This window comes from Glycine max, chromosome 13 (genome assembly GCF_000004515.6).
Source record: "Glycine max cultivar Williams 82 chromosome 13, Glycine_max_v4.0, whole genome shotgun sequence".
Taxonomy (NCBI): Eukaryota; Viridiplantae; Streptophyta; class Magnoliopsida; order Fabales; family Fabaceae; genus Glycine; species Glycine max.
In genome coordinates, this window is record NC_038249.2 from 36,053,580 (window position 1) to 36,076,599 (window position 23,020).

Genomic DNA, 23,020 nt, shown 5'->3' on the forward strand with positions numbered 1-23,020 from the left:
AGATTCTATTGCAACCATTTATTTTTCCTTCATTGTTCACTCTAGCTGTTTTCGTCTCTAGTTGAGGATGGCTTGTAATTTTGGTAGTGCTTGTAAAGAGTAAAAAGTCTCGCAGGTTTTTATAAAATTCTACTGCAACCATTTATTAGATAGTTCTTTAAGATTGAATTACTAAGAATGATTTTTAATTTTATGTTTTGAAATTTATAAAATACTAAAGCTATTTTTAGTTTTTGAAAAGTTGAAAATCAGAAATGAGTAAAATAAGTTAAATTACGCCATCTTACCTATCCTACTATGAAGTGAGGCAAATTGTTGAATTTGAGTGTCTGTTGTACCAAAATGAATTAGATAAAAAATATAATTAAAACGTGTAAGTTTATATAATTTTGTTTGACTATGTAAAAAGAATACCAAAAGATCATTTTATGTGTCTTTTCGATTTCCAAGAACTAAATCTCAGTTTATGGGAATAGATTCTGTCTCGAGACATTTTACCGGATGAAATCTTATCCTTTTACTAAATTTTATTAATGTAATATATTTCTATCATAAAATGAAAATTTTAAATTTAAAAAAACCTTTTTAACACTTTAGAGTTGAGAAACTCTTTTTTTCATTTGAAAGGAACACTTCCACTATTTTGTCATGACATTTTTACAAAGTAAAAAATAATAACTTAAATAAAAGGAGTTTTTTTTTCTTTCTTGAATTGATATTTTATTTAATTTTAGGGTACAACTCTGTCGTTACTTGTCAATTTTTGCAAAGGTATGATTCTTATTTTGAGACACATGATAATGATAGGGACCTAAGCATTCTACTACCCAACAATCAATACCTCAAATTCTCTTTTCCAATATCACATGACCAATAACCACTTAATTCAAAGTTGAAACAGAGAGGAGTAGTTGCTGCCTTCATTTCATTTCATTTCTGAAACTCAAGGACAGTGTAGAAATGGTCAACATGGAAGGCTCTGAAACGAGGGAAGCCTGCATCAATGGCTAATTGCCTGAACTGTTCTTCAGTCCTGTGCTTCCCTTTGGCTCTGTAGATTGTCATCACAAAAATGTCACCTTCAAGCAATGCCCTCGTTCTGTGACTCTCGTCTGAGTCCTCCGGGAGCACTGGCTCACATGCTATTAGTTTTCCTCCCTCAGGGAGTGCCTTGTGACAGTTCTGCATTATGTGCTTGCATTCTTCATCAGTCCATGTTGTTAGCACCCACTGCCAAATAATGCCCAAAGAGATTATGTAATTATGTAACTAAACCACAAAAGCCCCCACTTCAATTTCATTGGTTGTGAAGTTGTTGGTCCAGCCAATGATTATTAGACATAAAGATTGTTGAAAAATCCTAATTGGTCATAATCAATCCAACACTGATGATGTCCCTATCCAAGGTTGATCCCTTTTTTTTTATCAGCATATATATATATATATAATAGTACAAGCACTGCAGTTGTATATACATCCTAGCATTTGCAAGGTGCAGAATTATGGTAACCTAATACATGCTAACCAACTTGAATTAGAACACCAAAACCCATCCAAGGTTGATCCCTATCTCCCTATGAGTTATACTATAAATCTGTTTCTATAATAATTAGATCTATTGGTTAGTAGTATGTTATAATATTTTAAAGACAGTTTTTTTAAATAAAAAAAAAACATATAATATATTTTTTTTAAAAATTCGTGTTTATTTTATTTTTTAAAACGATAAAAAATTGAAAAGAACTTAAAGTCTGCTTAGAATCATAAGCTATTTTAAAATAATTCTCATAAAATTACTAAATTATTTTATATTAAAAAACACATTTTTTAACAGACTGGCCCAATAAAAAATTAATTCAGCAAAGCAATTTTATGTCTTTCAACTCGGTATAGGGAAGCAGCTCGGGCAACGTCAAAGAGTGAATAATGGTGAAAATGAATACTGAAAAGTAAATGTTATTATCAGTTATATGTGTCGAGTATTGATTGCGTCAAGTTTCTTATACAGAAACTTGATATAAAATAATATAAATGTAGTCAATATAATATAAAATTTGCATTTTTCAGTGTTTTGCTTTCACGAGAATGAGGAGACAACCTTTCAATAAAAGAAGAGGACAGATTACAGCCTGAACCTGATAAGATATTTTATATTATTTTTCACGGTGATCTTAATTAAGCAAGAGAATAGATATTTTGGTACATGATAGAAGCAGCTGCTGATAACCTGGACTTCGAGGGCCAGGGGCTTCCTAAAAGCAAGAATATGAGGAAAAGAGAGAAACAGGGTAAGGATGAGAGGAGAGTAAAATTGTCTTATTGAATTTGCTAGTTATTTACATCTATATATAATGTCCACTGCTAATGGATTTATCCAAATCTCCTAAGAATATTTGCATAACAGAATTGGTTATGGATGCATCCTTGCAGGGAACATTCGAATCTAGCAAATCCTTCATTGTGCCAACTTGGCTCCTCTGTGTTTGCATTGTGATATCAAGCATAGTCTGTGAGATATGCAGGCCTGGTAACCTTTCTCTTTGTTTTTACTAATTGCACACCTCCCTTGTTGATTGATTCCCCAAACTGCCCTTCTGATGTTGCCTCTGTTGTCACACTGCTATCAACTTCCTTTGGCCCTTGGAGAATCACCTTGTCCTTAAGGTGATGATCCTGCTTGAGTTGTTCCCAGTCTTCCCATGATGACTCATCAGGGGATAGTCCGTGCCATTGGACCAACACTTCCCACGTGTCTTTCTCCTTATGTCTGTGATAGTCATTTTCTTTTCCAGATTATATCGCCGGTTCTTCCAGGATTGATGCAGTGGACCTCTCGTCGCTTTGCATCTGAGGTTTTCTTCATGGAAGCTTGTGCCTTGAGTAATTTCCGGCGAATACTTCATCACGAGACATGAGAAGGTCATCCACTACATCAATCCTGGAAGAACCGGCGATATGATCTGGAAAAGAAAATGGCTTGCGCCCATATGTTATCTCATAAGGGGTGGAACCCGTGCTACTGTTCCACGAAGTGTTATGAGATAGTTCCACCCATGGTAGGAACTTTCCCCACGATGTTGGCCGGCGGTGAACAAAAGCTCGTAAATATCCTTCAATCACTTTATTCATGACTTCTGTCTGACCATCGCTCTGTGGATGGTAGGCAGAACTCATTCGAAGATGAGTGCCACTAAGCTTGAAGAGCTCTTGCCAAAACCCACTAATGAATAATGGATCACGATCGGACACCAAGCTTCTGGGAATGCCGTGCAGTTTGACAACAATGTCGATAAAGAGCTGGGCCACCATGTGAGCTGTATGGGCCTGAGGAAGAATGCCCAAGTGAATCCCTTTCGAAAAACGGTCCACGATCACCAAGAGCACCGTTTTGCCTTGAAAGGGAGGAAGACCCACCACGAAGTCAAGAGAAAGGTCTTCCCAAGGTCTGAAGGGGACTGGAAGGGGACATAGCAACCCCGCAATGCACTTTGTTTCATATTTCGTGACCTGACATTCCACACAATTGGCTACATAGGTAACGACATCTGCCCTGAGCCCTGACCAAGTGAAGTTCTCCGACAATCGTGCTATTGTCTTGGCGACCCCAGCATGTCCTCCCATGGGAATAGAGTGATATTCATGTAAGAGGGACTGGATGAGTGGAAGGTCACGTGGTAGCCATAATCGACCCTTCTAAAGAATGAGATCTTGATGAATGGTGAAATCAGAATGCGAGTCTGGAAAGTCAATAATAGCTTGTCGTTGTTGAGAGTATTGCTGATTAGTGGCCACTTGTTGCTTTAATTCGTCTAGAAACGTCAGACAGGGGACTGAGAGAATCAGAAATTGAGAAGCAGAATATTCTGGTGGACCATTTTCCGATGACCTTGATAAGGCGTCTGCAGCTAGATTATGTGCTCCTAATCGATATTGAATTTGGTAATCGAATCCCATCAGACGTGCCATATATGTATGCTGTTCAGGAGTCTGAATCACTTGGGTTAATAGCTCCTTCAGGCTTCTGTGGTCCGTGATGATCGTAAATTGGTGGCCCAAGAGATATTGCCGCCACTTCTTCACGGCGGAAGTGATGGCAAACAATTCGCGGACATACGTCGAGGCTGTTAACAACTTCGGAGAGAACGGTTTGCTGAAGTAAGCAATTGGGTGTCCTTTCTGCGACAGGACTGCCCCCATACCACTGCCAGACGCGTCGGTCTCCATCGTGAATGGAATCTGAAAATCGGGTAGAGCAAGAACTGGAGCTGTGGCCAAGGCAACCTTAAGATTCTCGAAAGCTTGTTGAGCTTGAGAGGTCCATTGAAAGGTTTCCATGGTGGTGAGACGAACTAATGGCTCTGCTATCATAGCGTATCCACGAATGAATCTCCGATAAAAGCCTGCTAATCCCAAAAAACTGCGTACAGCTCTGGTGGATTGAGGTCTTGGCCAATTAACAATGGCGGCCACTTTGTCTGCCATGGGTTCGACTCCCCTGCCAGAAACTAGGTGTCCAAGATACTCGACCTGCGCTTTTGCAAAGAAACACTTAGACATTTTTAGGACAAATTGATTGTCAAGTAATACCTGGAAAGTCATATCCAAGTGTCGGAGATGATCTTCGAAGGTCCCGCTATAGATAAGAATGTCATCAAAGAACACGATGACAAAGCGGCGAAGGAATGGCCTGAAGATCAAATTCATTGTCGCCTGAAATGATGAGGGCGCATTGCAGAGCCCAAAGGGCATGACTCTGAACTCAATGTCCAAGATGAGTTCGAAATGCCGTCTTGGGTATGTCAGCCAAATGCATGCGGATTTGATGATAACCTTGGAGGAGATCAAGCTTGGAAAAACACTGTGCTCCTCCCAATTCGTCAAGCAACTCATCAATTGTCAGTATGGGAAAGCAGTCCTTGACGGTGAGGGAATTCAATGCCCTGTAATCGACGCAGAAGCGCCAGGTTCCATCATGCTTCCTGACGAGGAGGACCGGAGAAGAAAAGGGACTGTTACTAGGTTGTATCAGTCCTTTCTGAAGCATGGACTCGACCTGCAACTCAATCTCCTGCTTTTGGAAGTGCGGATACCGGTAAGGTCGGACATTTACTGGGTTAGACTGAGGTAGAAGATGAATATGGTGGTCTGTGGTGCACTCTGGGGTAATGTTTGTGGTGGTTGGAATAGGACATTATATTTGGTGAGCAAGGCCTGAATGGGTGGGGCTAAAGGTTCTGAGGGAGCAGGATTGTCCTCCGAGAGGAAGGTGATATGAAAACAGAGGTCAGAGTTCTGGGTCCGACATAAGCAGCGAAACTGAGAAGAAGAGATGGAGCTCAGAGTTGCGTCGGGATCACCTTGCAGCGTGACCAGAGCCCCATTATAAAAGAATTGCATGGTCAGAGAGGAATAGTCTGTGAGAACGGGCCCTAATGTTTTAAGCCACTGCACACCTAGTACAACATTGGCACCTGAGATGGGGAGTACATGCAAGTCAATGGTGAAAGTGTGATTCTGAATTTGGATATCAATGGCGTCACAGATGGAGGTACATTCTAAATATTGACCATTGCCTACCATTACGCGTAAGGGCGTGGTCACACGGCAAGGCAAGCCCAGGTGGGTCACCAATTGTTGCTGAACGAAATTATGGGTGGAACCCCCATCGACCAGCAACAATAAGGGATGATCGGAAATGTTCCCTATTAGCCGAAGGGTCTCCGGGGCAACGTGGCCTGCTAGGGAGTTGAGTGAAATTTGGGCCGGGTAAGAATTTGGGCTATCGGGTGGGTCGGGTGGTTGTATCTGAAGCGGGTCATGGGTTATGATGTTGGGTGGGTCTAAAGCGGGTATAAGAGAAGGTGCTGGGTCATCTTCCTCAAAGATTAGGAGGAAAAACCTAGAGGCACATTTATGCCCTCTATGGAACTTTTCCTCACAATTGAAGCAGAGACCCTTCTCCCTCCGAGAAGCAATCTCTTCAGGGGAAAGGCGCTTCCATGCCTGAGGTGGGGTTCGGGGTGGGAACGGCGGAGGTAGTAAAGGAGGAAGGTTGGCTGGGGATACGGGGAGAGGTGGTGGTTGGGTGGGAGACGAAGGGGGCCGGAGAGGTGGTGAGAGGGTAGGGGTGGTTGTGGGTCGTGGGGAGAGTGGCGAAGGGGCAGGTGGGGGTCAAAGACGTGAGGGAGTTCGCATGTCCGCAAACTTTTCCTCCTGTAACCTCGCGAGTCCGGCGGCTTGAACGAGGGTGGCCGGCTTATTCGCTTGAACTTCCCGACGAATCTCCGGCGTGAGGCCGGAGATAAAACAACTCAAGAGAAACGGAGTGGGGAGTCCTATGGTCCGGTTAGCCAAGTCCTCAAAATCAGCCAAGTACTGGGCCACGATGCCACTCTGCGTGAGCTTGCACAAAGCCCCCGAGGGGTCCTCGAACTGTGAAGGAGCAAATCGGGTCCGCAAAGCTTCCAAGAACGCAGGCCAAGATGGAAACTGGTTAGTGGTGTTCATCCACTGAAACCAGGCAAGAGCCCGGCCCTCCATATAGAAAGACGCCACGATAAGCTTATCTGCCTCAGGTGTATTATGATAATAAAAAAACTAATTGATTTTATAAATCCATCCAAGTGGTTCTGACCCATCAAATCTGGATACCTCTAATTTTAAACGATGAATTGGTGTTGCAGGTTAAGGAGGTGGTAATGGGGTTGGAGTTGGCTAAGGAGAGGATACAGTCGAGGAAACACGCTGAAGAAGTTCCTCTATCTTGAGGGTCATAGCGTTGACGGATTCCCCCAAATAAAGTTGTTGCTTGGTTAAACGACTGAGGACGTCCTCGAGTTTGTCGTAGGAAGAGGATGATTCATCTGGGTTAGGCATAGTGGTAACTCAACGAGAGCACCAAATTGATAGAAGCAGCTGCTGATAACCTGGACTTCGAGGGCCAGGGGCCTCCTAAAAGCAAGAATACGAGGAAAAGAGAGAAACAGGGTAAGGATGAGAGGAGAGTAAAATTGTCTTATTGAATTTGCTAGTTATTTACATACGTATATATAATGTCCACTGCTAATGGATTTATCCAAATCTCCTAGGAATATTTACATAACAGAATTGGTTATGGATGCATCCTTGCAGGGAACATTCGAATCTAGCAAATCCTTCATTGTGCCAGCTTGGCTCCTCTCTGTTTGCATTGTGATATCAAGCATAGTCTCTGAGATATGCAGGCCTGGTAACCTTTCTCTTTGTTTTTACAAATTGCACACCTCCCTTGTTGATTAATTCCCAAACTGCCATTCTGTTGTTGCCTCTATTGTCACACTACTATTAGTACAACTTTGATTCTTTCCAGTCCGTGAATCGCCAAGATCTACTATCAGCCAAAATATCATATATAGATCGTCCAACTACTATTAGTACAACTTTGATTCTTTCCAGTCCGTGAATCGCCAAGATCTACTATCAGCCAAAATATCATATATAGATCGTCCAAAAAACTCGAAAGTTTAGTACAATTATTTTTACATTTGTCAATATTCAATTAGATATTATCTTTATAAATTTTAAGATAATTATCACAAAGTCAATCACTTTTAATTATATAACCATTTATAAATAAATAATAATACCAAAGTTACATCTCTATTCTAATTAAATTGAAATAAAAATAAATGCATAAATATGTAAAAGAGGAAAAAATTATAACATCATTCAATATCATCATAATATCATATGTTAAACTAATTTTCACATGACATGAGTATTATCATTTTTTTCTTGCAAATTAAATACTTGACTACATGTGTGTTTGAAAATAACTAGAAGAACCGGAAGCAACAACTAATTACTTAAGTCAATACAGGATTTTTCATGTCAAATGTGAACTAGGAATCGTTACCAAACATACTATACATGCCATAAAAAGATTGATTAAGATTATAAATACATAATGATTCAAAAACTATCTAATAATATCTCATAAAGAAGAGAGTATTTTGCAGAAATGGAGTAATGACTCACCTTCATGAAGATAGCATCTCCTTGGGGAATAAACTTGAACATGTCACCACCCACATGGGTTACAACTACAAATCACATAATAAGTCACATCATGGGATCACCCCCACATCATGCATAAATCAAAAGCTAACAGTAACTCACATGGGATTTGTGGGGCTTTGGCCACAACTTCAGGTAGGTCAAAGTTGATCCCTTCTTTGATGGTGGGGTGTTTTTCCAAGATCATACGAAGGCAATCACCGCCACTACCACCCACATCCACAAGCTTCTCCACACCTTGAAAGCCATCATAGCCCTCCAACATGGCCCTAATGAAGGGCACTGACACCCCTGACATGGCCCTCACCATTAGGTCATTCATCTCTGGGTGCTTCAGATAGTATCCATATGCTGGCTCCCCATTTGCCCTCTCGAAGGGCTCCTTTGTAGGGTCCACTACTGCCTCGTGCACCATTGGCCACGCTCTCATCAACGCATCCTGCACACAATTAATATATATCAGAGTAATGCAATTTCTCAATTGCTTGTGAAGTTGTTATTTTTCTTAAAATGACACTTTTACTCTTTCAAGATACACATTCATTCAATACGCATTCCTTATCTTCCATGTTACGCCTACCAAGTGACCCTAAAAACTCATAAGTACGAATTGTCATTACTACTATTTTTCCTATTACTGCCATTCTTGCTTATTTATCTATATCTATATTATATAATATATATAAATGCAACTTACTTATGTGATAATGTTTCAAATTTTTTTCAATTCAAGATAATTTTGTTAGATTCATTTAAGAGATTTCTCTAAAAAAACAAAAACAAAGAATAAACTTCTGGATACTTAAGAAGCAAAATTATTTACTAATTATATATCACATCAAGTTTATGTACGATAATGTTACATATTAATTAAATTTTCACTTTTCAGGGGAAAAAAAAACTTTGTTCTTTAGTCTATTTTTTAGAAAACACAAAATTTCATCTTGATTGCCATCTCCATCATTAAGAAGAAAAAAAATCTATAAACTCGAGCTTCTCTTATTAAATAGTACTAAAAAAATATTTATTTATTTTAAATTTTAGTTATATAAAATAAGCTTATTATTAAATAGTACTAATTATTAAAAATTTAAAACTGACCTGGTGGTGTTGGAGCACGTAATGCGCGTACGACAGGCCTTGTTCATCGGTGACAAGCGTTTTGCCGACGTCGGTGAGGGAGTACTTCCGCTCGCCGGCGGAGAGGTGCTCGTAGAAGACGCCGTAACTGGCCAGCATCCGGAGGAGCCGCTGGAGGTTCTCGGCGTCGCCGCCGCCGGCGGGAAGGAGGCGGGGGAGGATCTCAGCGGCGGAGAGGGGGTTGTTGGCGCCGCCTTGCCAGATGGCGTCGGCGACGTTGAGGCGAACGACGGCGTTTAGCGCCATGGGAACGCTTATCATGTTGGCGAGCTCCATAATGGCAAGCCTCGCTTGCTTTCGCTGTTCCGTGCTCTCCTCTTTCTCCATCGTCTTCTCTTCTTCTAGTGCTGTTCGATTTGGTCTACGAGTTTGTGAATATGGAAGAAATTTATAGGACCTTCTGAGAGTTAAAGGGAAAAGAGGAAAAGGTTAAAAAAAAAAAGGTGAGTTTGCAAGTACATAATTTGTTTCTTTTTATGGGAAATTTAATAAATGGATTGTGAGATGAGAAGTAATAAAAAAGTATAAGTTGATTCCTCGTTTTTATTAAATTGTTGTTATTTGCAAACTTTATTTATAAATTTTTAAAATAATTTTTTTTATTTTGATAATTAACATGTAGAGTTCTTAACTAGTATTCATTTAGAATAACCTAATCACATATCAATCCTAATCACATGTCAATAAATTTAGTGTCTGTTTAGAAGCAGCATTAACAAAATTTATTTTAAAAAATATTAATTTTGTAAAAATATTTTGATTAAAATTTATTGGCATTTTTACTATAAAAGTTAGGTGTAAAACGGTATAAAGAGAATTGCCATGTAAAACAGGTAAGCCTTACAAGATTCATGACTTTTTTTCTCTTTCTTATTGGACCTCTCCAATGTGTAAAACTTTTAGTAAAATCAAACACATACTTATTGAAGTCATTGCGAGGTTTAAAAAATTGAATAATTTTACTAAACAAATAAAGATTCTAAAAGGATTTTTTTTTTCTAAAACCAAAACAGTATAAATCAATAACAAAACAGATCAATTTTTTAAATGACACTCTATAAATATAAATTTTTATAATTAAACTATTATTGTAGGCATCACAGCCCTTTTATTAAACATTTATATTTTTGTGTAATAAGCTTATACATAATTAAATGTAAAATAAATTAATTGAAATAACTTACTCTTTTTTTCGATAATGAAATAACATACTAAATACACTCTAGATTACGGCATGGTATTCTCATAAATAAAAAAACTAAAAGAAACATATAATGTAAGGTGGATATACAAGTCTTTAATTGACAACTCAACTAGTTAACTTATGAGTATTATTTTCCTAAGTAACCATCTAATGTGTGAATTAACTTATGAGTATTATTTTCCTAAGTAACCATCTAATGTGTGAATTAACTGATACAATGCCATTTAACTTAATTATTATTAATCTTAAATTTGAATACTAAATATTAATTAGTGGTCAATCTAGAACTTTTGAAGTTGTTCCTTTTTTTTATATCTAACATTTTTTTTGGTAGTGAATGTATCTTCTACGTTGTTTTCTGGCAGGTTCTAATGTTTTTGCGTGGGATCCTTCCCCCAATTATGAAAATAAAAGAGAGAAGAAATATTAATTAGTAATTTTATTCCCCATCCTAATCTAAACATTAATTTATTCACAAACCTAATGCAAGTTGCAACCATAATCCTATAAACAAAATAGCAAAAAGGTAGTCCAAAAAAGATAGATAGCTACGGCGAGAAGAGATCGAACGAAGGACATCGAAGCCAAAGAACAAAAATGAACGGAACAACAACACTTTCAACAACACCACACCACTGTTTCCACTCCAACACCCCAACCAGTTTCCTCAACACCGTTTCCCCAATCCAATTCCTCTCTTTCCGCAATCACACTCACAATCTCAGAGTCCTCTGTTTCTCTTCGAATCCGTCGCAGCCGCCGCCGGTGGTGGTGGTGGGCTCCGCCAACGCCGACATCTACGTGGAGATCGACCGTCTCCCGCGCGAGGGCGAGACCCTCGCGGCGAAGTCCGGCCAAACCCTCGCCGGCGGCAAGGGCGCCAACCAGGCCACGTGCTCCGCCAAGCTCTCCTACCCGACCTACTTCGTCGGACAGGTCGGCAACGACGCCTATGGAAGCCTCCTCGCCGACGCGCTTCGCGGCGGTGGGGTTCGCCTCGACAACCTGGCCGTGGTGGCGTCCGCGCCCACAGGTCACGCCGTTGTGATGCTCCAATCCAACGGCCAGAACTCCATCATCATCATTGGGGGTTCCAACATGAGCGGCTGGCCAAGTACACTGCCACGTCAGCATTTGGACCTCGTGGCGCAAGCTGGCATTGTTCTGCTGCAGAGGGAGATCCCTGATGCTGTCAACGTTCAAGTCGCACAGGTTGGGCCGGGCCTTTTAAAACAAAACATTTCTTAAAGAGCTGTTGATTTTATTTTTAGTCCCGGGTGTGGGAACAGAGTTATGGGATTCGAGTTTGAATTTTGTCGCTTTACTGGTTACAACACTTGTGGTTTAGAAAGAAAAAAAAAATAAAAATTTAGTCCTTACATTTAGAAACTACTCATTTAGCGCCAGCACATACATTTTATTTTCTAGTTTTAGTCCCCACAGGTGGTACACTTTTTAACTCGTCCCTAAACGTACACTTTTTAAGTCCTGATGTCCAAAATTATAGGACTAAAATTAATATTGTACAAATGAATATAGGACCAAAATTATACACATAATGGTCCTATAATTTTGGACATCAGGGTCTAGTGATCAAATGAATAGTGAAACTCTGATTCTGATTGGAGAGTGATACCAAAAGTAATTAAAGAAACTTCTGGCTCTAAGTATTGTGCTTTTTTTATTTGTGAGGCATTTTGGTTATTGCATTATGTGTTATGCTGTAATGCATGCAGGCTGCAAGGAATGCTGGCGTGCCAGTAGTGTTTGATGCGGGGGGCATGGATGGGCCCCTTCCACCACAATTATTGAATTTTGTTGATATTCTGAGTCCTAATGAAACTGAACTTGCTCGCCTTACCGGAATGCCAACAGAAAGTTTTGAAGAGATTGCACAGGCTGCTTTGAAATGCCATGAATTGGTCAGTTCAAGTAATGACTTTAGGGGTCACAATGAAATGATTCTGCACACTTTTCTACTTGAATGCCATATTCATTGCTTATGGATAGACAAGGTTTTAGATTGCGGTTATAGTTGCAATTGCGGTTTTATTGTGATTCTTAATATTGAGGAAAATTGCAGAGAAAAATTGTGTTGCCGACTAAACTTTCTGTTTTTAACAACCATGTCGATGTCTTACAAAGAATGCAGACTACACATTGCAATTGCAGTTTTATTGTGATTCTTAATTTTGAGAAAAATTGCAGACAAATGCAGTTGGAATTGCAGTTGCAACTGTTTATTAAAACCTTGAGAATGTCTTACAAAGAAAGCACGACTTTTTAAATATAATTGAAAATCTGAAGTAACTTTGAGATTTTCTGTTACTAATAATCCTTCCTTTATGTAGTGTTTACATGCCTGCATAGATGGCATCCACAGTGTCAATGCAGAAAGAAATGGTCATCATATTGATGTTCATTAGAGATCCTTCTACAGAATTTTCATGTGTTCTGATTTCTGAATCTGATACCACCAGTTATCTGGGTCTCACTGCCTTTATTTGGTGGCATTATTTTCTAAACAAGGTTTTGAACTATTACTCCTTTCTGTTGAGGGAATTGGAGCTGTTTAGTCCTCTGGGCAATTACAACCTGCCTGCAATTTGTATTTGATTTTCTTTTCCTTTAATCCAACTAAATGCATCATAAGGGGAAACTATAGGGGGAAACGATAATTAATGACCAATAAACTATTGAGTCTGCTATTTCTTTTATTTCCTGTGTATTGTCTCTCAATGACACTGCAGTAGATTTGAAATTTTCTCACAATTTATGTTCAAATGTCTTGGTTGATTCCTGAAGGCTGATAGAATGATAGATGAATGATGCATTTTGGCGTTTATCATTGTGAGTGACGCAATAGTCTCAATAATGTCTGAAATTTCAGGGAGTTAAGCAAGTTCTTGTGAAACTTGGGGAAAAAGGATCTGCCCTTTTTGTAGAAGGAGAAAAACCAATTCAGCAGCCTGCCATACTTGCTAAAACAGTCGTTGATACTACTGGTGCCGGTGATACTTTTACTGCTGCTTTTGCTGTGGCCTTGGTTGAGGGCAAGTCCAAAAAGGAATGCCTCAGATTTGCTGGTGTGTATGGCAGAATGAAATTCGTTTTCTTTATAGAGTTTTCTCTTTGGAAATTGGAAAATTGTGTCTGACTACTATGTTCTGCAACAGCTGCTGCGGCTTGTCTTTGTGTTCAAGTGAAGGGAGCCTCTCCTAGCATGCCTGATAGGAAATCTGTTTTGGATCTTCTTATTTGTCAATGAGAATACTCACAAAAGGTCAATTTTCACTGAAACACTTTTCCTTTGTTTGAATTGATTGGATTCACACTCTTGATCTTGCTTAGTGAAGTAAAATCATATAGACTTCTAGAGAAAGTACCTGGCATAAGTATCTTTATATGTTATTCATTTGTTGTTTTCCTTGCTACTCAGAATCAATATTCTTATGCTTCTGGCTTATATTAAATGGTCTTTGTCATTACATTTTCCTGCATGATTCTAAAACTACATAATTAACTTCATTAGATGCATAATGCATTCCTAGTACAATTCATGAGTCCATTTATTAAAAATTTCTCTAGTCTGTTGATCCTGGTCTGCGAACATAGGAGAATCTGTTAGTTCACTTCCCTATTATTGGTTGTTTTACACAGGAAATACAAATCAGTGAAGATTTTGAAACGCATTAGGAACAGGAACAGAATAACTTATGGCAGAGAGAAAGACCCTGGAAAATGGCAGCAAGTAAAGCAAAAGCCCTTTTACAGAGCATTTCTGCAAGAAGGATTCTTCAGCATAATAGCTTGTTGTCATTGTAATAAGATTAGGCCAAGCACTTACCCTTTGGCAATAGAAAGAAAATGAAGAGAAGATAAAATATAATGTTTTACATGTTTAAGAGAAGAAGCAAAGCAAGAAAATAAGGAACTTCCTCTTTGTTCGGTGAGAAGTGGGAAAAAAAATTAATAAACCGAAAAAATATCTATCCTGAAATATGACCCTATTCATTTTAGGGCCTTTATTAAAAAAAACTATGCCTAAAGATAATTAATTTTTCAATTGCACTATCATCACTTTCAGTGTGAAAAACTTATTACTCTCAAAATTGTTTTTTTCTTTTTCTTCATTCGACAATGGTTCTGACTAGCTGAAAAATGGATTATTGCCTCACGTAAGTTGATTATTTCAAGCCTAAAAATCTAGAAGGAAAATACAAATTAAAGATAGAACAAGGTTACGCCAAAGCAAGTTGATATGACATAAGAAGACAATATTTTTTTTTTACTCCAATGTTCCTTTGTATTCAGAATTGTTCTGCTAATGAAGCGTCAATCCCAAATCTCAACTCAGCTAACTGGGCATTTGACATTAAATGTTTATCCAATAAATTTGGTCTAATTTTATCCTCCTAAAAAATTATATATCTGCTGATTGACCATTGGCCAGTATATGATGCAATATGTACTATGAGCATACAAAACCTGCATATTAATTTGTATTTGCTGATTACGATACATTGTTAATTGGGTTCGAGAAACTTAGCTTCAAGCTAAAACTGGTGACGGCAAATACTTGAAGCTTGATTGTGTCTAGATAAAAGCAAAATTACGGAAGTATTCTCTATTGCATGCTATCCTTGGAGAGATGCCGACAAGTTATTATGAATAATAAAAAAAAAAACCAATTTAATGCTATATGTTTGTTTGATTAATTATAATTCAACAATGTTCACCTAAAGATTTTGGAAGAAGAAAACACAATTAAAAAAATGTACATCTTTCTGGTGTAGCTTAATTAAAATTTTGTTTGAAATTTCGGGTGACTCCTAATACATAATTGTGGAAATTATTATTGAGATCAAGGTTACTTCAAAAAAGGAAATGGATAAGTCACCATCAGCTTAAGTTTTGCTAGCCATGTTGCGTTGTATATAGGACGCGTTTCCACCAGTGTTGTGCTTACGTAAATAGATGAAATGTAATGGCTATCAAACAGGAAATGATTGCTCTATTACATCCATGGGAATTTTTTTTATGCTGCCAGATTTTGATTGTGCAGACTCGACAAAAACTTCATAGTTAAATGTTTTGGTTGAAGGATGTGTGTGCAAGTGAACTAAGGTTATGTTCCCTCATACATTTTTAGTTACTTTTTTAATTTTTTTACTAATTAAAAAATTCATTTTGACAGTACGGTAAACAAGTTTTTCTTAATATTTTTTAATGTTTTTTAAAATACTACTTAAAATAATATTTTTTAAAATATTAGTTTTTATCTTCTATTTTTTTATATTTTTTTCACTTTTATTATCGATATATTTATTCATTTTTTTTGTTAACTTTTTTAAATAAATTATGATATTATTTTTTTAATCGTTTTTACACTTTTCTATTACTTCAAAAGTTGATTTTATCAAACACTTTTAATTTAATAAATTAATTTTTTAACTTTAAATTATAAATTAACTTTTCAACTTTCAGTGAATTTTTTAATTAACTTGGCCCAACATAACCTAAGTCACAAATAAGGAAAAGGCCAAACTTGAGCCAACACCTATTATCTGAAAAATCTACATTGAAAGACTAGGAATAAGATAGCAGAGACAGAAAAGATTACATGTCACTTAAAAACACATGATGAAAGTTTGCAGCATGAACCTGTTAATCTCATTAGTCAAAAACTCGATAGTCCTCAACAATATGTGTTTTCTTAGTAGCATTAGAACTCGTCAGAATATTTTCAAAATTGCCAATCTCCTTATGTTGCTGACCAGCGTAAAAGCACTTGTAAAATAAGTATTCACTATGTCTAAATTCCTGAAACACATGGACTAGTTTCAGCAGGCAGTGCAAGGGTGAAAATGTTCCATGTCCATATTCTATCAATGATTATTCATCCCTTTAATTTAAATTCAAATTGATGACGATAAAAATGAGGATTGATTTCTCCTTCTTTTAATTTTTTTGAATTTTCATTATATTAATTTATTTCTTTTACTAACTGCATCCTCGTCTCAATTTCTTAGTGCTAGGAGAGAACAAAGGGAAAACAAATTAAGATCCTCAACTAAAAAAAAGTGTAAGCAACACGAGAATTTGAGAAACTTACACAAATAAGGATTTTGGGTGAAGAAATTGAAAAGCAAATTTAGAAGACAACATGAACGAAAAAAAGAATGAATGACGAGTTGCTAACCTACTCGCTGGTCAAGGTGTCCTACTTCAACTCTTGAACAGAAAACAGTAACGCATAAGGTAGGGCAAAAAGATTAAGAGACATAAATGTCATTAGTGTTTGCCAATATTGGAGATATGAATTTGAAATTTATAATGATTTTTTGACCGCTAGAATTTGAGTTTTAATTAAAATTTTAAAATATGACTTTGGATAGTTTTGATTGCCAAAATCATCAAGTAAAAATTTAAAATATGATTTTCTCTATCTCCCTCTCTCATTTTTTATTGGTAAATATTATTAGTTAGTTTTTGTTATTAAAAAAATTTGAACCCATTATTTTTCTTTTCGTTTTCTTTTCTATTCGTTATTATACTAACCTTATATCTTTACTATCCCTCTCTCATACCTGCACTTATGAAGCTGAATGTGAAAATTTTGTGCGATTCCTTTGAAATTTTGATATTTTCTTTGTTTTTGTAATCTTGGTTGTGTTTTTTCTGATTTTGTAACTCTGTTTTTCAAATCTTTGTAGTTATGTTTCTTTTATTAATATGTTTATAATCGTAGCTGTGTTTTTCTGATCTTGGTTGTGTTTCTCAGTTCTTGCAAACTTTATGAATTTGTTCTTTTTTCACATTCACAGTCTAGGTTGGGAACTGATTAAGGAAGGAGATAGGAGCAATTTTTTAAGAAGGAAAAAAAAAAAACATAAACCTATCACATACTAATCATGTGCCTAGTTGTTTCAGGGACAAGGTTGGTGAGTGCAAAATGAAACTGAAACAATTAGAGGATTTTGAGTGGGATAAAAAAATATATTGAATGCAATAAAAACAAAACATAAGAAATACAAGTATATAATTTGGTCTAAATTTTATAGTGAACATGTCTCTTAAACTTTGCTATCGCTCAATCCAAGGACGAGGGTAATTTAGGAAATAAAATTATAATGTAATCTCCTAGTCCAATCATGATCCATTGAATAGAATCTATTGTATTAAACAAAGTGTTAATGTTGAAGATATTGCAGACTTTCAGGGAAAGTAAACCTTGAAACAATCATGAGCATCGGAACAACACTACTTTCAACACCACCACATTACTGTTTCCACTCCAACACTCAAACCACATTCCTCAGCACCGTTACTCCAATTCAAAACCTCTCTATCCGCAATAACAATTTCAGAGTCCTCTGTTTCTCTTCGGACCCGTCGCAGTTGCCGCCGGTGGTGGTGGTGGGGTCCGCCAACGCCGACATCTACGTCGAGGTAGACCGGCTCCCGGGCGAGGGCGAGACCCTGGCGGCGAGGTCCGGGCAGACGATTGCCGGCGGCAAGGGCGCCAACCAGGCCACGTGCTCCGCCAAGCTCGCGTACCCGACCTACTTCGTCGGGCAGGTCGGGGACGACGCTTACGGGAGACTCGTCACGGCGGGCCTCCGCGGTGGCGGGGTTCGCCTCGATAATCTCGCCGTGGTGGCTTCGGCGGCAACGGGTCATGCAGTTGTGATGCTCCAGTCCAACGGCCAGAACTCCATCGTCTACATTGGGGGTGCCAACTTGAGCTGCTGGCCTAGTTCCCTGCCACGTCAGCATTTGGACCTCGTTGCCCAAGCTGGCATCGTTTTGCTGCAGAGGGAGATTCCTGATGCTGTCAATGCTCAAGTCGCACAGGTTTGTTTTTTTAGTAATGTTTTTCCGACTAAACTTAGATCAATGCTCTTAATATTAGTATTTGGTTTAATCATTTACTTGCTTACTATCTTTTACCTTTTCGTCCCTGCATTTTAAATATTAATTTACTGACTAAAACTGATTAAGAAGTGTATTAAATGGATTGTGATCAGGGTTATCAAACTCTCAAGTTAACTCGCTAACTCTTACGAGTTTACGAGTCCACTTGTCCTCTGCGAGTTAACTCTTGAATAAACTCTTTTTAGTAGACTCTGAGTAAACTCTATAAATTCTAAGTAAACTCGATAGACTCTCGAGTTTATCATTGAGTGAATGAGTTAGCAAATTAAAAAAATTAGACCAAAATGTAAGTAATTTTTTTATTGTTTTCTGTGTGTTTAGCATTAGCATTAACATATCTTCATTTAACGTGTGATTCTCAAATACAAAATTCTCATCTTTAATAATATCAAACCCTTGTTCTCTAATAACATCAAACCCTCAATGAGAATGATCTACCACTACTATAACCTCTATAAGTTATTGCCTACTAGTGACTAGTGATGTATTATTATTAAACTTGGTTATTTAAATATTCTGAACTTTATGATTTACTGATTTACTTTATTATATTGTTGAAATATTTAATTAGTATGTTATTTATAGATATTTTGTTATTATTTTTATATGAAGTAGACTCGTAAACGAGTTGAGTCTACAAGTCGAGTCTATAGAATTCTCATGAGTCTGCGTAAACTCTCGAGTTTGATAACTTTGATTGTGATACCAAAAGTACCTAAGAAACCAAGTTTAAGTTTTGTCCTTGTGAGGCATTTTGGGTATTGCATTATGTGTTATGCTCTTCTAATGCATGCAGGCTGCCAAAAATGCTGGGGTGCCAGTAGTGTTGGATGCTGGAGGCATGGATGGGCCACTTCCGCCACAATTAATAAATTTTGTTGATATTTTGAGTCCTAATGAAACTGAACTTGCACGCCTTACGGGAATGCCAACAGAAAGTTTTGAAGAGATTCAACAGGCTGCTTTGAAATGCCATGAAATGGTGAGTTTTATTAGTAACCTTTGTGACTGATGTTGCCACAATTGCAGCCGCGTTGTGGTCTTGGAGATCCCAAAAAAACTTTGACGTTTCAGCCGAAATTGCAGCTGTGGACCTTTTTCAAAACCTTAGGGGTCACAATGTAATGCTTTTGCTCATTTTTGTTACTTGAATGCCATATTCATTGCCTCTAAGATGTTCGCGGTTATATTGTGATTCTCAATATTGAGGAAAATTGCAGAAGAATGTGGTTGCCGACTCTTTTTTAAAACCTTGAGGATGTCTTACAATGAAAGCAATGTATAAAAAATATAATATTTGAAGATGTGATGTAAATTTGAGATTTTCTGTAACTATTAATCCTTCCGTTGCGTAGTACTTACATTTGCATGCCTGCATAGATGGCATCCACGTGTCACTGCAGAAAGAAATGTCCATCATATTGATGTTCATTAGAGATCCTTCAACAGAATTGTCAATTTGTCATGTATTCTCGGTCTCACTGCTTTTACTCCCTTATGTTGAGGGAAATGGAGCTGTTTAGTCCTCTTGGAATTTACAACCTGCCTGGGAAAATGAAAGGGGAGAGAGATTATAAATTTTGTTTGATTTTTTTTCCTTGAATCCAATTAAATGCACCATAATTAAGGGGAAATGGAAACTACTGGTGAGAAAAGGGCGTTAATGACCATAAACTATTGAGTTTGATATTTCTTCTATTTTCTCTGTATTGTCTCTCATTGACTGTGCGTGCAGTAGATTGGAAGTTGTCATAGAATTTACCTTCAAAGGTTTTGGTGGGTTCCTGAAGGCTGATAGAATGATAGATGATTAATGCTTTTATGGTTGTGAACAGTCAATAGTCTCAGTGGTTCTAGTTCTGGTGTTATTGGTCTGAAATTTCAGGGAGCTAAGCAAGTTCTTGTGAAACTTGGACACAAAGGATCTGCCCTTTTTGTAGAAGGAGAAAAAACAATTCAGCAGCCTGCCATACTTGCTAAAACAGTTGTTGATACAACTGGTGCTGGTGATACTTTTACTGCTGCTTTTGCCGTGGCCTTGGTTGAGGGCAAGTCCAAAAAGGAATGCCTCAGATTTGCCGGTGTGTATGGTGGAATGCAATTCTTTTTTCTTTCTAGACATTTCTCTTTGGAAAAATGTTCCTAACTATGATGTTCTGCAACAGCTGCTGCAGCTTGTCTCTGTGTTCAAGTGAAGGGAGCCTCTCCCAGCATGCCTGATAGGAAATCTGTTTTGGATCTTCTTAATTGTCAATGATAATACTCGCAAAAGGTCAATTTTCGGTGAAACCTTTTTCCTTTGTTTCAATTGTTTGGATTTATTCTCTTGTTCTTACTTAGTGAAGAAAAACCATATTTAGACTTCTAGAAAAAGTGCCTGGTGTCAGTATCGCCATTTGCTATTCAATCGTTATTTTCCTTGCTATTCAGAATCACTTTTCTGATGCCCCTGACTCCAAATGAATGGCCGTTGTCATTACATTTTCCTGCATGATTCTCAACTACATGATTATTATTTATTTTCCTTAGATGCATTCCTGGTGCAATTCAGGTGTCCATTCATTAAAATTTTCTTCAGTCAGTTGATCCTGGTTTGTGAACATATTTGTTTCAAAATGCAAAATTAGCAGTTTTAGTTGTCATGCGAATCAGTGAAGATTTTGGATCTCCATCTTGTTTCAATGACTGATAATGATCCCACTTTTGGTTGTCATGCACAGGTCACAATTCGAACTATCAGGAATAGAATAACTGTGTATGGCAGAGGGAAAGACCCTTGAAAATGGCAGCAAGGAAAGCAAAAATCCTTTTACAGAGTATATCTGCAAGATGGATTCTTCAACATAATAGTTTGTTGTCATTGTAATAAGATTAGGACAAACACTTTACCGTTTGGTAATGGAAGGAAAATGAAAAGAAAAATGTTTTATATGACCTTGTATGGTTTAAGAGAAAAAGCAATAATAGAAAGTAAGGAACTTCCTTCCTCTTTGGTGAGAAAAGTGGGGGAAAAATTAATAAAAATGGAAGACACTGTTCGGGATAATTCTCGACTAAAGATAAAAGACTCATCCTAAGTCGGTAACTTAAACAAAGCCTACTTAAGGCAAGAAGTCGTTATGATGACAGGATCAATGTTATGACTAAACTAGAAGGATAGAAATCCAACGCAAATAAGAAATTGATGGCAAGAGATGCCCTGTTAGCAACTCCTATAAATACAAGAATATCAACTGAATGCAACTAAGTAAAGTAACTATGCTCATTTAGCACATACACAGATCAATATTAAGAAACTTATCTCTAAAATTCTCTCGAACTCTCTATTTCCACCCTCTCTTTGAATCTCTCTGAATCTAGAACCTTCGATACCCTGTGACATTAATGCACTTACTGTACTCTTATCAGGATCAATAATCTTCTAATGATCAGATTATCAAGTTGAACCTCAATTTTTATAAGTTGTAAAAGCAAAAGCATATTCGTTCTGAAAAGGCAATGCTCACTAAACTTGGGTTGAACATATTTTTTTAGTCAAATGTACAGTATATACATTAAACAAGATGTAACACCATCAGATTCAAGTATTATGCAACACTGTCTTTTTATATTTACTACTGGTTTTTGATATATTTGAAGTTTTTGGATCTTTTTATATAACTTTCTTTAATTTCCGTGTCCGGTGTTGAATATTATTCTAATTTAACTAATGGCCTTAAACTTGGATACTTATGCAATTAATTAAGTTAGATACTTCAGAAAGAGAACTTTAACTATCCTAATAATCATATTCAAGTCAAACAAGATTCTATTTCCTAGAATATACATGCGAAGTAAAAAAAATGACACTATAATTGATTTTAGCATTTATTATATTTTATCATCATTGAGTGAGACTAATTTTGCTCTTATAAAAACATTTATGCCATACCAATCGACCCCATTTAAGGTTGATGATAGTGCAGCCATGCAGGGAAAGTAAACCCAAATAATAGTACGAAGTAGCTAGGCATAAAAAACTTCAAACAATATATTGTTCTCCCACTATCTAAAAACAAGAAGCCCGGCCCCCATTTTGTGGAGACCACGTATATACTCCAGTAAACAAAAGATATTTAGTCCTCAAATTAACTTTATCCCATGTCAGTGTATGGTATATTCTTAATAATTTTTTGCGGGGTACCCTCACATCATATGAATTTCTCCTTTTTTTTTGTATACCTCAAAACATGTGTTTTCCTTAATATTGCCATAAGCTAACAAAAGCATGGTAGCTAATACTTTTTCTCGATCTAAACCTGCATGTTTACCACTTTCATGAAACAAAAACTATGAACTATTCTTCGGGCTTTTTCATCATTCTTCTTCTGCTGCTATCCCATTTCTTCCCATATTCAAGCTCGAGCATGAGAATAATGATTCAGCAAGTCACCAAAGCAGCAACAGAAAATCACCATCACATGGTAAGTATATAATTTCTTTGATATGATCCGTAATCACTTTTTATTTTTTATAAGCAAGAGGAGCTTTTAAGTTCCTATCATGTTTTCTCTTCTTTTTTTTTTTTGGGTGAAGTTATCATGTTTTCTTTCGTGCCAGTCAAGAGGAGCTGAGAGGGATCATGTTCAAAGGAAAGCATTGCATGAAGTACACTCAGGACCTAATCCTATCAGTAACTCCATT

The 23,020-nt window shown here is 37.3% G+C and overlaps 3 protein-coding genes, 1 long non-coding RNA gene and 1 other non-coding gene across 7 annotated transcripts; 3 read left to right on the forward strand and 2 right to left on the reverse strand.

The window, feature by feature from the left end:
* Positions 1-703: 703 nt before the first annotated feature.
* Positions 704-9,724, reverse strand: LOC100784957 (nicotinate N-methyltransferase-like protein). Of its 3 annotated transcripts, none has more exons than NM_001360031.1 (4): positions 9,157-9,595; positions 8,158-8,494; positions 8,017-8,081; positions 704-1,230 (listed from the first exon to the last, which is right to left on the reverse strand). In NM_001360031.1, the coding sequence occupies exons 1-4, from the start codon at positions 9,520-9,522 to the stop codon at positions 931-933; spliced, it is 1,068 nt and encodes a 355-aa protein (NP_001346960.1). In that variant the 5' UTR covers positions 9,523-9,595; the 3' UTR covers positions 704-930. The 3 variants fall into 3 exon arrangements, with proteins under 3 accessions (NP_001346960.1, XP_006594705.1, XP_014621356.1); XM_006594642.4 differs by lacking the exon at positions 704-1,230 and adding an exon at positions 6,995-7,452 and having other exon boundaries at positions 9,157-9,724; XM_014765870.3 differs by lacking the exon at positions 704-1,230 and adding an exon at positions 7,268-7,455 and having other exon boundaries at positions 9,157-9,724.
* On the forward strand, positions 2,194-7,221 carry LOC121173339 (uncharacterized). Its single transcript, XR_005887978.1, has 3 exons — positions 2,194-2,288; positions 2,431-2,527; positions 7,132-7,221. It is a non-coding gene; the product is annotated as an uncharacterized lncRNA (long non-coding RNA).
* Positions 2,774-2,978, reverse strand: MIR10432 (microRNA MIR10432). The gene has a single exon (NR_161721.1). It is a non-coding gene; the product is annotated as a microRNA MIR10432 (primary transcript).
* A 1,105-nt stretch (positions 9,725-10,829) lies between the features above and the next one.
* LOC102666284 (ribokinase) lies at positions 10,830-14,399 on the forward strand. Its single transcript, XM_006594643.4, has 5 exons — positions 10,830-11,611; positions 12,136-12,321; positions 13,290-13,485; positions 13,576-13,682; positions 14,060-14,399. Exons 1-4 carry the CDS (start codon positions 10,997-10,999, stop codon positions 13,665-13,667), a joined length of 1,089 nt encoding a protein of 362 aa, XP_006594706.1. The 5' UTR covers positions 10,830-10,996; the 3' UTR covers positions 13,668-13,682; positions 14,060-14,399.
* Positions 14,400-17,568: 3,169 nt separating this feature from the next.
* Positions 17,569-21,266, forward strand: LOC100787958 (ribokinase). The gene is made up of 5 exons (XM_003541760.5): positions 17,569-18,256; positions 19,134-19,319; positions 20,223-20,418; positions 20,503-20,609; positions 21,058-21,266. Exons 1-4 carry the CDS (start codon positions 17,645-17,647, stop codon positions 20,592-20,594), a joined length of 1,086 nt encoding a protein of 361 aa, XP_003541808.1. The 5' UTR covers positions 17,569-17,644; the 3' UTR covers positions 20,595-20,609; positions 21,058-21,266.
* The last annotated feature ends 1,754 nt before the right edge of the window (positions 21,267-23,020 follow it).